At 40.5% G+C, this 16,269-nt stretch overlaps 2 protein-coding genes across 3 annotated transcripts; both read right to left on the bottom strand.

Annotated features, from left to right (window-relative positions):
• Nucleotides 1–1,404: 1,404 nt before the first annotated feature.
• On the bottom strand, nucleotides 1,405–9,173 carry LOC124865828. Its single transcript, XM_047361288.1, has 3 exons — nucleotides 7,847–9,173; nucleotides 4,257–5,054; nucleotides 1,405–2,261 (listed from the first exon to the last, which is right to left on the bottom strand). The coding sequence occupies exons 1-3, from the start codon at nucleotides 8,162–8,164 to the stop codon at nucleotides 1,755–1,757; spliced, it is 1,623 nt and encodes a 540-aa protein (XP_047217244.1). The 5' UTR covers nucleotides 8,165–9,173; the 3' UTR covers nucleotides 1,405–1,754.
• Nucleotides 9,174–9,397: 224 nt separating this feature from the next.
• Nucleotides 9,398–14,873, bottom strand: ino80e (INO80 complex subunit E). 2 transcript variants are annotated; one of them, XM_047361289.1, is made up of 8 exons: nucleotides 14,774–14,873; nucleotides 14,422–14,504; nucleotides 14,252–14,322; nucleotides 14,118–14,170; nucleotides 13,957–14,038; nucleotides 12,123–12,243; nucleotides 11,739–11,837; nucleotides 9,398–11,463 (listed from the first exon to the last, which is right to left on the bottom strand). In XM_047361289.1, the coding sequence occupies exons 1-8, from the start codon at nucleotides 14,799–14,801 to the stop codon at nucleotides 11,257–11,259; spliced, it is 744 nt and encodes a 247-aa protein (XP_047217245.1). In that variant the 5' UTR covers nucleotides 14,802–14,873; the 3' UTR covers nucleotides 9,398–11,256. The 2 variants fall into 2 exon arrangements, with proteins under 2 accessions (XP_047217245.1, XP_047217246.1); XM_047361290.1 differs by lacking the exon at nucleotides 11,739–11,837.
• Between the last annotated feature and the right edge of the window lie 1,396 nt (nucleotides 14,874–16,269).

Raw genomic sequence — 16,269 nt, 5'->3', positions numbered from 1 at the left:
TTTTAAAAAAGATTATTTTTGTCAAAGAAATGCATTTTTTTGGGCTTTTCTTAAGATAGACAAATATTGCCAATAGCAGTGCTGTGATTGTTCCATATCATTAACTAATATTTTTGTGTTTCATAGGCCTATGCTGTGAAATCCTAAACTGCAATGCAAACAATCACATTTAACTTATCTTTAACAAGGTCAAGGTGTTAACAAGTCCAGAAGGGAAGCCCAGATCTCCCATTCCCCAGCTGGGGCTCCAGGAAAGGGGCTCCTCATATAGTCTGTCCAATAGGTTCATCTCCTCCTAGTGGGCAGACCCAGAACTTGTTGGAGGGGCTATGTACTGTATCTCTTCCTGCCAAGGTCTGCCCTGGGATCTCCTCCTCCTAGGAATACGGAGCTGCGTGGTGGTACAATCCTTACCACTGTTGCTTTCTGTGTGGAGTGAGCATGTTTTCCCCATCAACATGTGGGTTCTTCTCCATGGAGGACCAATCCTGAAGAGAAAAAAACCTGACTCCTAATCAGAACAGAAATCAATGTAAAATGGCAGTTTACTTTGAAAAGATTATTAATATGGTTAATAGGCCATACTGGGCTTTGTTTTTGTAAAATCTATATCTTAATATTATTCAGGAGGTATCATTGTAAATATTTAAAGATGCTAATTTAAGTTCTTGTAGTATATGACCCCTGGTTAGACTGTCATGCTTTTATTTTGAAAGTGTGTCCATAAACGTGACTTCCTCTTAATACTTCAGCAAACTGAAGGATTCGCTCAGTCAACAGGATACAGTAAACTATCCCAACTAACAGATTTAACAGATCTACCACCAAATCCACAATGCTCCTGGCTTCTTTAGCAACAACATGACAGAAGTTAAGTTCGCTGTTTCTGGAAGCTCCTTTTCAGAACCAGGTAGCCATAATGAGGCTCAGCAGCTACTTCCTAGAGGCTTGACCTCAGCCAATAGAAGAGAAGCTGAGGCGGTGACGCTGTTCCAAAGACCGCCCCCTCTGTCTCAGACCCGCCCCGTTCGTTTTTACATTTCCAGCTGCATGTTGAGGAGGAAAAGGAAGAGGGAAATAAATAGGCTCAGGTAAATCCGTTGGGTAAAAAATACAATAGGGATATATTAACTCTGGCTCCCTCTCAAACTCCAAAAACATGCATGTTTGCTTATAACTGGCCACTCTAAATTACGTTTCTGTGTATCTGCATGTTCTGTCCTGTATCACTGAGCTTTCCTTTGATGAACTGGTTACCAGTTCAGGGCTTGCACCCCTTCTCATCCAATGTCAGCTGGAGACAAACATTCCCCTGCAATGTAAGGATATTCTTTCAGTTATGTAACGTTTTGCGTTTATATATCAAAGATAAAATATAAAAACAAAACAAACAGGTAGTACATGTTAGGATTGTAAGCCAGCATTCTCCTTTATTAAAATTTACAGGTGCTAAAATCAAAAAGAGAAGCTGAGTCGAGCATTTCCATCCCAAAGCACAGTGAACACAGTGTTTTTCTCTAAATGTAGACCTCTCAAGTGCAGCAGATTATTTGGACCGCCAGCTTTCCACAGTTATCTGTAGCAACAATGTGCAACATTTGAAATTTAATATATTTATTAAGACAAAATCTGAAAACTTTTCTAAGGCATATCAAATGGCGTCAATATTTAACTTTTTAGCAAACCGAATAAAAAAATGCAAATAAAGACACTTTATTTATGGCTTTGTCTAATCCTTTCACCATTTACTCCGATTACTGCCCAAAAAAATCTCTTGCTCCACCAAAAACCACATCTAACATTCCCATTACAAAATTCCCTCCCATGCTGAACACATTACCCACTCCATTCCCACCTCGGCAGGCCAGCCTGCCCAGTCCTCGACCCACAGCCTGAGCTTGACCTCCCATCTCTGACACCACAGCCCCCATATAGTTTTCAGTCTGCTCCCACAGCCTTCCTCCAAAGAACTTGGTCACCCACCAACCATTATCCAGTACGCCACCAAAAATCCCCACAGTGTCTCCAGCCAGAGTGCCAATGCCCATGAACCCAGTTTGGCAGCTGCTCAGCAGAGCCTCCACCATCGAGGAAGCGCAGTAGTAAACACTGGAGAAGCAGGTCTCCCCAATACCGAGTAGCATATCTGTGGCTGATCCCGTCCAGGAGAAGAGGTCGGACATGAGGAGGTGAAACAGAGTAAAGGTGTCACCAGGCAGCGCGGAGAGAACTTCGAGATCTTCCTGAAAAACGTGAGTCACCTGAAGAAGAAAAGGGTGTTAGCGTTTAGTGGGATTGCCAAGGAGGGAATTGAAGCCAGAGATAAAAGAAACTATGCAACTACACCAGATCTTAGTTCATGTGAGAAACAGAATGAGCAGACTAACGCTGAGCGTCTTGAAATTTGACTTTCAAGCTAGCAAAACTAGAATATCATAGAAATGTTAAGTTACTTCAGTCATTCAATCCAAAACGTTAAACTCACATATACATATATATATATATATATACATATACATATATATATATATATATATATATATATATATTATATATATATTCATTACACATAGAGGCACTTATATTTCAGGTGTTTATATCAGTTAATGATTGTTTTATAGCTAATGAAATTCCCAAAATCCTGTTTCTTAGAAAATTAGAACATTAAATAAGACGCATAGAAGGATTTTTATTACAGGAATGTCAGCCTACTGAAGATTTGTCCATAAACTATACAGTATATGCTCTTTATACTTGTTTGGGACTACTTTTGCATGAATTAATGCATCCATGCAGGGTGACATGGATGCGTTCAGCCTGTGGGTCTGCTAGAGCGTAATGGAAGCCCAGGTTGCTTTTGATAGCGGCCTTCATGTTCATTGTTGGGTCTGGTGTCTCTCATCTCCCTCTTGCCAATCCTCCATAGATTCCCTATGGGGCACATGTAAGGCCAGTTTGCCTGGCAGTCAAGCAACAACACTAAACCATATTTTGGTACCTTTGGCAGTGTGGGCAGGTCCCAAGTCCTGCTGGAAAATGAATTTAACATCTCCATAAAACTTATCAGCAGACAGAAGCATAAAGTGCTCTCAAATTTCCGAGTAGACAACTCCGCTGACCTTGGACCTGATAAAAGTATAACTGGATCATCAGTGAATGTGAAAGACTTGATCTCAGTCAGCCTGGACTTTATCTGTCTCTACTCCCGCAGACTCTTGGACTGTGATTTCCAAATACAATGCAACAATTACTTTCGTATAAAAAAAGAACTTTGGACAATACTACACCCAGGTGTGGTGGCTCTTAAATCTGACGCAAGCTGCAGTCCACACCTTACAAATCTCCCCTAAACCCTTTGTTTTACAGTGCTCTTAATGCTGCTGCTTGTGCAGCTTTGTATGACACACTTTTCCACACTACTTAACTTTCCATTAGTACCCTTGAATACAACACTCAGAACAGCTAGTTTCTCTAGCAATGAGCTTTTATGATTTACCCTCCATATGGAGGGTGTCACTGTCACTGCTGAACAGTCAAGTCAGCAATCTTCTTTATGAGTGTCTGGGCCATAATATAACATTTCTGTATGAAAAAGCATTTGTTACTGACGTTATGCAATTTTAATTCTAATCAAATTTTCTGAGAAACGGAATAAAGGATTTTTCACTAGCTGTAAGCCATGTTCATCAAAACTAACTCAAATAAATGCTTGAAACATATCACTGTGTGTAATGAATCTATATACACTTTTTGAATTAAATTACTGAATTATCTTCGATGATATTTATCACGAACCCTATGGTTGCCACAAAGTGTTTCACATAAAACCTAAAGCACATAAGCCTTTCCTGCAGTGGCTTCTGCAGGAAAGGGGTAATCTCACTGTAACAGCAGATATGAAACAAATGTTGTCAGGTAAAACATAAACAATATGTAAAAATAAATTAACAAGAATTCACAAGAATTGTCTTTTAGAAATGTAATATTTAGTAAACTGTAAATTACAAATAATTTTTCATTCTTTAGGCTTCCAAGCTGATAGCGATACACCACTTTGGATGTGATCATTTTAGTTTAGATAAAGTCAGACACATTTGAACCAACAGATCTCTGTCCTCCCCGTGTAGATTATCTTTATTTTAAGGCTTTTAACACAATTATACATTGCTATAGTGCTGTATCTGACTGCAGAGGGGCCTCTGTAAGTAAGACAATAAAAAAATCAGGTTTAATGCTTGATTATGTTTGATTATTACCTGTGCAGGAAATTCAGTGATGATGGAGAACACAGGGCACAGAGGAGCTTTGAGAATGGACAAGGTGGTGGACAGCAGGAAGACCAAAGTGCTAGTGGAGTTTGAGTCCTCTTCTGTAACTGTTTCACTGAACTGTTGCTCGCTGCTACTCACAGAAGTGACCAATTCTGCTGTGGTTTCTTCTGAAAGGTGAGAAACATCAGCATTTTCTGATTTAGCATCAGCACCAAACCTCTCTTCAGGCAGTGACACTTTGAAGCTCTCCTTTTTGCCCTCCTTTGCATGCGGGTCACCAGTTTCTGAATTCTCATCTGTTTCGTCTGCCTCTGTTTTTGCAGCATTTCCATGAAGCCCATCACTGTGAAGCCCCACTGTGGCTGCAGCTGTCTCCCTGTCTTCTCCCCCACAGCCTTCAGAGAATAGCTCAGTCACCCCTAACATCTCCTCCAGCTCCTTCATGCTCACTTGCCTCTCCGCCTGTGTCTCTTTGATTACCCCCACACTGAAGCCATCCTTCCCCTCTGGAGGAGCGCAGCACACTGCAGACCACAGCAGCTTGGTTTGACACTCCTCGTCTCCATCCTCAGCTGCCCCGAGTCGTCCTGCTCCTGTCAGGATGTAGACACCCCCTCCTAAAGCGGCGCACTTGGGCATGATGCTGGACTGGATCATTGCTGCCACTGTCGAGTCCCACTGTTGAAGAGGGGAGTCTGTGGGTGAGGCGGCATCAGATAAATCCCCTGCTCCTCCTCTAAGAAGAGCTGGAACTGCGACTTTGACACTGTCTCCTACCTCTGTCTGGCATGAAAATAGGAAATACATTGTTAATTGGAAACAAAGCACACACCTTTCACTTTTATTACTACTCTTACAGTAATCCAATTTTTCTTTTTCATTGTAAAAGCTCCAAAGTTAAATGTTTTGTAAATTTTTGTTGTATTTTTTCACCATTGTGTACAATTAGTATTTAATACTTCTGTTAATATTGAACTTTTCGTCTATGTAAAAGGTCTGGAAGGTCAGGTTTTTTCCTCTACACCCCTTTTCATCTTTTTATGAAATATTTCCATAATGCATTCCTAAAAGCTTAGTCATACATCTTACCCAAAAGATCTCCAGAAATTAACAGCAATCTACAGAGGTTAGACAATGAAACTGAAACACCTGTCATTTTAGTGTGGGAGGTTTCATGGCTAAATTGGACCAGCCTGGTAGCCAGTCTTCATTGATTGCACATTGCACCAGTAAGAGCAGAGTGTGAAGGTTCAATTAGCAGGGTAAGAGCACAGTTTTGCTCAAAATATTGAAATGCACACAACATTATGGGTGACATACCAGAGTTCAAAAGAGGACAAATTGTTGGTGCACGTCTTGCTAGCGCATCTGTGACCAAGACAGCAAGTCTTTGTGATGTATCAAGAGCCACGGTATCCAGGGTAATGTCAGCATACCACCAAGAAGGACGAACCACATCCAACAGGATTAACTGTGGACGCAAGAGGAAGCTGTCTGAAAGGGATGTTTGGGTGCTAACCCGGATTGTATCCAAAAAACATAAAACCACGGCTGCCCACATCACGGCAGAATTAAATGTGCACCTCAACTCTCCTGTTTCCATCAGAACTGTCCGTCGGGAGCTCCACAGGATCAATATACACGGCCGGGCTGCTATAGCCAAACCTTTGGTCACTCATGCCAATGCCAAACGTTGGTTTCAATGGTGCAAGGAGCGCAAATCTTGGGCTGTGGACAATGTGAAACATGTATTGTTCTCTGATGAGTCCACCTTTACTGTTTTCCCCACATCTGGGAGAGTTACGGTGTGGAGAAGCCCCAAAGAAGCGTACCACCCAGACTGTTGCATGCCCAGAGTGAAGCATGGGGGTGGATCAGTGATGGTTTGGGCTGCCATATCATGGCATTCCCTTGGCCCAATACTTGTGCTAGATGGTCACATCACTGCCAAGGACTACCGAACCATTCTTGAGGACCATGTGTATCCAATGGTTCAAACATTGTATCTTGAAGGTGGTGCCGTGTATCAGGATGACAATGCACCAATACACACAGCAAGACTGGTGAAAGATTGGTTTGATGAACATGAAAGTGAAGTTGAACATCTCCCATGGCCTGCACAGTCACCAGATCTAAATATTATTGAGCCACTTTGGGGTGTTTTGGAGGAGCGAGTCAGGAAACGTTTTCCTCCACCAGTATCACGTAGTGACCTGGCCACTATCCTGCAAGAAGAATGGCTTAAAATCCCTCTGACCACTGTGCAGGACTTGTATATGTCATTCCCAAGACGAATTGATGCTGTATTGGCCGCAAAAGGAGGCCCTACACCATACTAATAAATTATTGTGGTCTAAAACCAGGTGTTTCAGTTTCATTGTCCAACCCCTGTACTTTATTAAACGTTTCTCTTTTTGTAGATAAAAATCCTGGTAATAAGTAACTGGATAAATTAGAAGGCCCATGAAGTTCTTTAAAGACTGATACAAGCCTCTTTATAAAATATTAATAATAAACTATAGATTTCTGGCTCTTTTCACATGTTTGTTTGACTGCAGTGTTAATAAACAAACCAAAATGATCATTTATTTCAATGGTGGAAATAATATGTAAGTTCTAGACTAAAGTATAAACACAAAAGTTAAGATTTTTGGATTATAAATGTGGCTTAAATATTACAAAGTGTGTATCCTGTAGAAGAAAATGGCTCCTTTTAACATGAGGGTTTTAGATCGATCATCCCTTCATTGCTTGCAGATGGTACAAAAACCTTCTGCTGAACTCCTAACAATAGTTTTACAGCTCCTCCAGAGTTACTATCGGTGTCTTGGCTGCTTCACTGTTAAATGTTCTCCTTGCTTGGACAGCCATGTCTTAGTAGGTTTGCAGTTGCGCCATGCTCTTTCCATTTTCAGATGATAGATTGAATCTTTGTGACATCTTCAAATCTTGGGATATTATTTTATAACCTACATCTGCTTTAAACTTCTCAGCAACTGTATCCCTGACCTGTCTGCTGTCTTCATGATGCCGAGGCCTTCAAAGAACAGCTGGATTTATACTAACTAGGTGAGTTGGAGGGCAGTTGGTTGCCCTGGATTTAATTTAGGGGCATCAGAGTTAAGAGGGCTGAATACATGTCTGTGTCAAACCTTTCCGATTTTTATTTGTAAAAACTTTTGTAAATAAAAAAAGTACATTTGTAAATTTCCTTCTAATTGAATTAAGCACCACTTTTTGGTCTACCACATAAAATGCCAATTAAACACATTGCAGTTTGTTGTTGTAATGTGACAAAATGTAAAACATTCAAGGGTGTGAATAGCTTTGCAAGGCACCATAGGTCAGAGTTAAGTCAGACTAAAATGTTTATCAGACTATCATCAGGTACTTGACCAACAACCTGCAGAAAGCATGGAGAAAAGAGCACCCACCAGGATGATAACAACTTGTAGTGCCTAGAGGCTATATATGGAGATGTGAGGGCGGGGATTAGGCTTTTGTATAACACTATTATCATTTTAAATTTTGTGTTATTAAAACTAGACAATCTAACATGAGTTAGCAATACTTACAACAGTTTCTCCTCTCTGCTCCTTCTCCTTCCCTGTCCATCCGTGGCTGAGATGGAAGGCAGAGCAGACTGCGGTGTCACAGGTCGGCCTGGACAGAGTAGCGAGCGCCTGTCCCCCAGGCAGTCTGTGGCAGTGATGGTGCAGCGGCAGCTCAGCTGAGGCTCCCCGAGGAGGCGTCTGTCTGTAGAAGCAGTCGTCGCAGAGGGTGAAGCCTGCCTCAGAGTCATGCTCAGCTGGAAGAGACAGGCCCGGGCCCAGCAGCGCCAGCAGCCAGACAGCAGCAGCAGCAGCTGCACTCAAAGCAGCAGGACTCAGCATGTTGGTGAGCTTAGCTAATCTTCCCTCTCTCACACAGTGAGAAGGGAGAGGCTTATAAATTATCCAGTGGTTTCTGTGTATAGATGGAGAAGATAAATAATGGCTGCTGATGGGCTTGTTGTTTTCCCCCTCACTGACTGCTCGCGTCGTCCTCCGGTTTATCTGCAACCATGCCTGCCTTCTTCTACTGCCAGCTGTACTCAGAGAGGGTGAATCAGTGTTTGCAGGAATGATCTTGCTTACTCCTTCCTTTCCCTTTCTCCTGACTGCCTCTGTCAGTTCCACCCTCTGATTCTCCCTCTGGCTGTTTTTTGCACCTCACCCCTCCCTCTGCAGCTACACCTTTACCTCCCATTGCTGTTATGCACACAGTCTGAGTCCACACCTATTAATTACCTGTACGTCTGCATTCCCAAATATCAGTTTGTTCAAAACACTCGACAAGCAAACTCTTTTAAACCCATTATTCTTGGTAGGGCACAGTCTTGAGTCCTTACTTAGTAAAAAGACAGTTTATCTGAACGGCTTCCAAATCACTAAAAACAGCAGATGAGCTCTAAAATGCGTCTCTTTATGAAATCCTCATTAAACCGTAATCCTGACAACATGTTCACTCTGAACTCACACACCCACTTTCATGGCCTGCAGATTAAAGCTGACTTTCCCTAATATCAGTAACATGCCTGCAGAGACATGATCCTGGCATGGATGGATTCTTACAAAATCATTATGCAGCAAAGGCGAAGTAAGCACATATTCTGCACAGAGCATGTGTATGAGTGAAGGGAAACATCCCACACACTTTTGACACTGAGAAGAGGTGGAGTTCAGCCAGAATGCCTTCACATTGCTCAAGAGTTATGGGTAAAATGAGCCAAAGGCACCCATGAGGTTCTGCACAGAGTGTTGTCAGCCTTCCTCGGCACAGAGGTCAAGCAAGCAATAAAGATCCCTTGCAAAATGGACTCAGGTGATGATACTTTGCAGAACTACACATTCACAGGCTAACTTTAAAGAAAGCAAACCTGGAATGAACATTTTCAGGGTGGGGCATTAAGCCATCAACTAAGACATGTGTAACCCCTTCAGGACCTTGATAAGAATCAAAAATGGTGCAATTGGAAAAGATGTTTCTCTAAGATTGCTTCTGTGCTTTTAATATAGCAACGCTGAGAATATTTCAGTAAAAAAAATAAAAGGTCTAGTGAAAATGAAACGAATTTGATACACAACTTTACAGGTGAAAAACAATGCATATGTGTATTTAAAAAAAGTAATTTTTACAATCTCAAAGACATCAGCTTATAGCTAGTCCACATTAACCGTAACAAGTACACATTAATAACTCTAAGGTTACAAAGAATGAACTCTGAGATGGAAAGCAAAAACAGATCCCTAAGAGATATATAAGTATAAACTGATAAAATAAGAGGTGGAAACAGCAGCAGAAATGATCCAATTGACCAAACAGGTATTGATGCACCAGTTAAGCAGTCAGTGATTGAAATAATAGAGGAAAACTTGGTCTCACGACCAGCAAGTCAAGTATCACAGGAAAGCTATTAATGGTAATACTTTCCTTACATGGAGCAGAGAGATGTCATTATCATTCAGCTTGTTTGTTGGAAATGTAAATACATTTCTGGAATGGTGGCAGCTAGCAGCTAGTCAAATGTATGCTGCTTGTTTTAGCTAGCTATTACAGGTAAGCTTAAACTGGACATTTTCATATGAGTGGGACAGAACGCAGTTAGGAGCTATTAACAGTCTACAAGTTCACAACAGACCATGTTTGTGCTGTTTTGTTCAGCCAAACAACATCTGTGTTTCTATGGAGTAAAGCTGGTTGAGCCAATCAGCTGTATCATTCACCAGATCAGTTTTCTGTCAGTCTGCTGTGGCAGAAACGTCTGGATTTTGCATCAGACTGTCACTTATGCAGCACCATCATGAATGGTCTGTTCCTGTGCTTTCCAGGTCTCAAAATCAGCCGATCTAGAAGATTGATATGACTAGAAGACTCAAACTCAGACACTGTCAAAAAAATACGTCAACAAACATGACAAGAGTCTCCTGTGAAATTGTGGACTGCTTATACCCACCAACACAAGGTTCTATCCCCACTGATACAAGCATTTTCTGTTAGACCTATTTAAATCACCTAAAACATATGGTGTGTGTCTGGCTAGCTGTTAGCTTCCACCCCAGATTTATTTACAATTTCAACAACCTCATGACAGTACGACATCTTTCTACTACATGAAAGGGAACTACTATCTATAATGACTTCACCAAACTGCATTTTAAATAAAATCAAAACTAGCCCTTCAATGCTATGCATGTTTTTGGCGACACCATGTGAGAACAGCACAGTAGCTTTCCAGTTAATCCTATATTGGAGATGCATATGGAGGAACCTGTCGCTGCCAGGAAAAACAGATCCCTTATCATCCAGAGCATTGATGAGTGAGTGACAAACTACACAATCACACTACTAATATAGTCCATGTAACACTGATAAAATACTGTGATACATATATGGCATTAACTGTAATGTAGTGTTGGACTGTGGCTTGTTATAATTAAACACCCTTCTTAAATGACTTGAATCAGTTTTGGGGGCAAAGAAAATCCTGATCAGGACACCCCTAATGAAAATAAAATAAGAGGGTTCGAGACATACGCTCTGGTGCATTAAATGAGGATAAATCTAGCATTTAAAACAACATTCTCTATCAAAGAGCCTGGCGCACATTTTTACTTTTATGGTCAATGTTTGTCACATTCAGTTGTAGAGAAAAATGAAAAAGAGATTTTACATAGATAAACATATTGTATTCAGCAGGTTAGATGAAAAAAATAAATAAATCACAGAAATCAGTTCTGGCCAGGAAATGCATGATCGGTGCCCCTATACAACTAAGACTGAAATTAAGAAACTAGTGCTGTTTCACTGTTTTATTACTTGCACACTGCAATTGACCCTATAACCACCAGAGGGAGCTTGGCTTCCAAGACAAAAACATTCAAGAACAGATTCAGGCCCCTCTTCATCCTCCTGCCTTTAAATACATCCCAACTCCCAGTCGCTCTCATTCATTGGGGATGTCAATGACGAGCTCGGCCTCGTCTCCCTCCCCTCTGTCCTCGTCTCCCCTGTCGCTTTCCCCGTCGCTCTCACCTTCCTCGTCAGCCGCATCTCCGCTGAGCATTTGCTTGGGAACCCAGCTGAAGGGGCCGCTGGCTGCCTGAGCAGCGCCGGAGGCTGACGTGTAGTTAGCCGCCATCGGAGCAACAACCTGAGGAGGAGGAGGGTAAAAACGATCTTTAAAACGTGTCACAAAGAGGGGCAAAAACATCTTAAATAAAAGATGAGTGGTAATGGATGGCTACATCACAGATGTATAAATAAAATCAAGACAAAACATGTATTTTAATTTAGAGAGTTGTCGCATAAAAAGACACTATTAGAAAATGTGAAAATCTGCATTACACCAATACTTTGCAAGAAGTAAACATCTGTTTAATGATCACTGCTCTCTCTAAACATCTCCTTCCCCCCTCCTCCTCTCACCTTCCCTGTGGCCTCTCTCTTGTTTTTTGGCGTCTTTGGTTTTCTCTCTTTCTTCATTCGCTCAGCTGGTGGGGCCAAATACTCTGGTGGGAAGGGCATCTGCCCGACACATGCACACCCCGATTTTTCCAAATGACCACATGCACACGTTCATAAGGCGTTTACGACACACACATACACAGACGCAACACAAAAGAACAAACACAGGAGAATGAACGGTACAAAGACGGTGAAGGCATTTTAAAAAGAAAGAAAATAATAATACAGGCGTGAATAAAAGGATACAAAAAGAATGCTCAATAAAAACAGAGATTATGTTTGCAGATGAGAAGATGACAATGGCTGCCGTGTTACTTAACTAAGAGGAGGAGACGGAGAACTCACAGTGTTGAGGTACGATCCGGCGCTGGACGACTGAAGGGGGTTAACGCCGGGACGAGACAGCAGAGAGAGATGAGGTGATGATGAGGAGGAGGAAAGGCATGCTCCAGGGCTGCTTTTTTTCCTGAAAAGTAGGAATTTACAGAAGCTGTCAAACTGATAAATGTAAGCTTCCATAATTATGGAGCTGGACTCCCAGGAGTTCATGAAACTGCAGTTATAATGCTCAGTTGTTTGGTCTAAATGAATCTGTTTGTAGCCAAAACAAAAAAGTCTGGACGGTTAAATTGTTTATCCTTATAGCATAGACAGATTTCAGTTTGACAACCAATGGTATTAAGTCACTGTATTCGGCCAATTATGGCATTTCATTATCTTAGAAAAATCCTTGACATCAGCAAAACCAGAGTCTCGGTCCCATCCTAGACATCACAAACACCCACAAAGTCCAAACTCTAACTGGTTTCGGCATCAACATATTAGTGCCAAGGGAAAAACACTTACAATATTTTATCGAGGAACAGAAAATGACAATAATAATCATAAAGGTCCAATAAGAAACTTCAATAAGACAGAAAAAACAGCCGGCCTATCAAGCATCACATGGAGTCAACATCATTTACGCAATTTTACAAGATGCGGCATAAACTGCAACCAGTCCTGTGAACGTGATTTACATTATGTTATGCTTGTACTGAAACATACTTGCACTCTTAAATATAACTACAAAAGCGTTTTGTACGTCAATATATTACTTCTTTTAAAAAAGTGACATTTTTTATGTGATCAATCGTAATTCCTGATGTTCCACAGTGGTTAAGGTAGCTGTGTGTTTAGTTTATCATCTCATTGGTAATTAATAATGTTTATTTTAATTTGTTCTAACAACTTGGGTTGAAACAGATGCTGTGTTAGAAAGTGTATTATTAATTTGAAACTATCGCAATAATTATCAAAACTGTTCAAAACAAAAGAAAATCTCCCAGCTCTGCAGACATACTGCATACCAGTGGTTCTTAATCCTGATCCTTCATGTTTTAGATCCGTCTCTGCTCCAGCACACCTGATTTAATTGCTTTACTTCAGCATACCAGGAAGTGCTGCAGAAGCGTGTTAATCACCAGGTCATACAAGTCCAGTGTGCGGCAGTGAGGAAACACCTAAAGCCTGCAGGACAGTGGATCCTGAGGACCCAGACTGAGAACCACGGCTATATACAATAAATTAACTACTGTTTATATTTTACCCATATAGGCAGGCATTTAAGATGAAGCAAAGACTACCTACTTTTACCTCATGAGTATTTGTAAATTTTATGGTAATTGTACAGCGTTTTTTTTAGGATTATTTGTCCTATTTTATTACTTTATCCGTAATTTACTTTTGTTTGGACTCCTGGAACAACTCAATTTCCCCTGAGCAATAAAGAAACAACTTATCTTATGTACTTCTTATTAGAGAATGCGCAATAAGACAAGAAACTCATTCCTTTCATACAAAAAGGCACATGCATGTAATAAATTGCTTTTAGTTACTTTATAATTATTGAGCATCTGAAAGGTCCCCTCCTAAATGTTGTTTGATCTCCTGACATCAGAAAGACGATTGAGTTATCTGCTTTTTGTCCAACATATAATCTTGATACAAATAATGCAACAATAAATTACTTACTTACTCTGATTTCTGGAAAGCTGTATTATCTTGAATAGAGACGGGTTTAAATTCAAAATTACAAACGCTTAAGAACCTTGTTTTGAAAGGTTGTGAAATCTTTTATTATTTCAGATCAACTTTGAGTATCTCCAGATATCGTCAGACTACTTTCCAGTTGGCTTACTTCTTTGTTATGTCTCGTTCTCTTTCCCTCTCCCTCAGTCCTTCCCCTTCACTGTTTTCAGAAGAAACAGTTGCATCTGAATCTAGAGAAAAGAGCAACAAAACCTGAGTAAGGAGGTAAATTCAGCTTCATACAAGATTTAGTATTGATGTTACACCTACCTGAGGAGTCTTCATCTACCCTCTCATACTGGAGCAATCTGTCCAGAAGAAAGCTGGAAAACAGGCCAGGATTCAGTTTAATACATCTAATTTTTTTTAACATCTGGACATGTTTTAAACAGAAAACATCTCACCTTTTATCTCTGGAAACCTTTAGAAGTTTCCTTTGTGCTCTTCTCAACTCCTCCTGAAAACATTCCTGTTCCTTTAAACCAGTAAAAAAAAAAAAAAAGCAATAAAAATTAAGGCATCCATCCTGAGGCCGAAACACTTGGGCCGAAAAAAAAAAGCACAAATAACTCACATAAACGAGGAATTTTAATTTTCGTTTGAGATTTTTGTATTTCCGCTTGTAATCGACCTCGACGTCTGTCTGTCCGTTCATTTCTGAAAAATAAAGAAGCAAAACGATAACATCTACCACCTGTTAGCGGTTTTGTCACAATTCGCATATTGTAATAGACTAGTTTTTATTTTGCAGCAGTGTGTGGAGAGCTCTGTTGGCTTAGTTAGCGGAGCTGTTATGATTTCCTGCATTTGTAAACATGAAGGACACAAAAACCACTAAAAACACATTAAAAAAAACCCATTAAAATGTAAGCACAACTCTGACAGATATCAAAACGCATTTACTCTTTTAAAATGGCATTTATTACCTCTAGCTTGGGTCGGTCTCTGTGACATTATTCTCTTGTTTTCATGCGTCTCACTCTACATCTTTTCCGGCAGGGTAGACACCTCACAGCTCAGTGCTGCCCCTCGCAGGTCAGGATGTTGTAGTTCAACAATCGTGCAAAATATGCAGTATAATATAGATAAATTACACAAACACGTCGAGCGTTTTTTGATTTTAACGTTTATGTTTATGGCTTACAGCTAACAAAAGTCCAAAATCGAGTTGATCAGAAAATTGAAATATGACATTGGAGCAATCAAATAGAAGCTTTGATACAAAAATTTGAATTTTTGGAGGTACACAGTTCTGGGGAAGACGGCTGAGCTGACAGCCTTTAACAACGCCACAATAAGTGTAAGTGACTAAATTTCATTGCTAAAGAAGCTGGCTGGTCACAGAGCTGCATCCAAGCTCATTCATGGAAAGTTAAGTAGAAGGAAAAAGTGTGGTAGGAAAAGATGCACAAGCAAAAGGGATAACTGGTGCCTTGAGAGAATTGTGAAGCAAATCGCATTCATTGTTTGTGGAGATTCACAAAGAGCTGAAGCTGAAGTTTCTACAGCCGCTGTAACAGACGTATCCTGGACGTGGGCTACAACATTCTTCCTTGTGTTTATCCACTCCAGAGATAACACCAGGAGCTTTTTATGTGGGCTGAGGGAAAAACAACTGGGAAATTACTCAGTTGCTAAATTACCAATTTCCACATTAGGTTTTTTTTTACTATTTGGAAATCAAGGTCTATGGAGGAAGAGTATAGAGGTACAGAATTAAATTTGCTTGAAGTTCAGTATGAAGTTTTCACAATCAGTGATGATTTGGTGAGTCGTGTCATCTGCTGCTGTAAGTCAACTGTGTTTCATTGAGTCAGTGTAACAGTGTAACTGTCTACCAGGAGAGTAAAGAGCAATTAATGCTTTCTTCTGCTGACAAGCTTCATAGAGATGCTGATTTCAATTCCCAGTAGGACTTCTTACCTGCCCACACTGCCAAATGTACAAAGACCAGCAAACCCACCAACCCTAAACCCCATAGAGAATCGATAAAGTGTTATATAGAAGAAGATGAGAAACACCATACCAAACAATGCAGGCAAAGCTAAAGGGCTGCAATTAAAACAGCCTTCTTAAACACCTCAGCAGAACCACAGGCTGGTCTCCTTCATGCTGCATTGGTGGAGTAGTAAATGCAAAAGGAGCCCAGACCAAGTACTGAATCCATGTCCTGTACAGTACATGCTTTCCAATAGAAACTGAACTGTAAGGTTTTATTAAACCATAATCATCCCAATTAACAGAAATAAACACTTGAAATGTTCCCTTTTTAAACTGAATTACTGACACACATAACATTTTCATTGAATGTTCTAATTTATTAAGATGCACATGTATTTTCACTGAGTATTGATTATTTACTGTTAGTATCCTGATGTAAAATGGAACTGCTCTTAGTGGTGCTCTCAGATTGCAGTTTTGA

This window comes from Girardinichthys multiradiatus, chromosome 3 (genome assembly GCF_021462225.1).
Source record: "Girardinichthys multiradiatus isolate DD_20200921_A chromosome 3, DD_fGirMul_XY1, whole genome shotgun sequence".
Taxonomy (NCBI): Eukaryota; Metazoa; Chordata; class Actinopteri; order Cyprinodontiformes; family Goodeidae; genus Girardinichthys; species Girardinichthys multiradiatus.
The sequence above is the reverse complement of the archived record's forward strand: the minus strand, read 5'-3'. Positions and strand labels throughout refer to the sequence as shown.

Bases quoted from the DNA above. Each gene is read 5' to 3' on its own strand.
- LOC124865828 (XM_047361288.1), bottom strand. From the start codon at position 8,164: ATGCTGAGTCCTGCTGCTTTGAGTGCAGCTGCTGCTGCTGCTGTCTGG. The intron at 5,055-7,846 runs GTAAGTATTGCT...TTTTCATGCCAG, and splicing joins AGCAGAGAGGAGAAACTGTT to ACAGAGGTAGGAGACAGTGT. The intron at 2,262-4,256 runs GTAATAATCAAA...TTTCTTCTTCAG, and splicing joins TCACTGAATTTCCTGCACAG to GTGACTCACGTTTTTCAGGA.
- ino80e (XM_047361289.1), bottom strand. From the start codon at position 14,801: ATGTCACAGAGACCGACCCAAGCTAGAG. The intron at 14,505-14,773 runs GTAATAAATGCC...TTTATTTTTCAG, and splicing joins GAGACCGACCCAAGCTAGAG to AAATGAACGGACAGACAGAC. The intron at 14,171-14,251 runs GTGAGATGTTTT...CCTGTTTTCCAG, and splicing joins AAGGTTTCCAGAGATAAAAG to CTTTCTTCTGGACAGATTGC.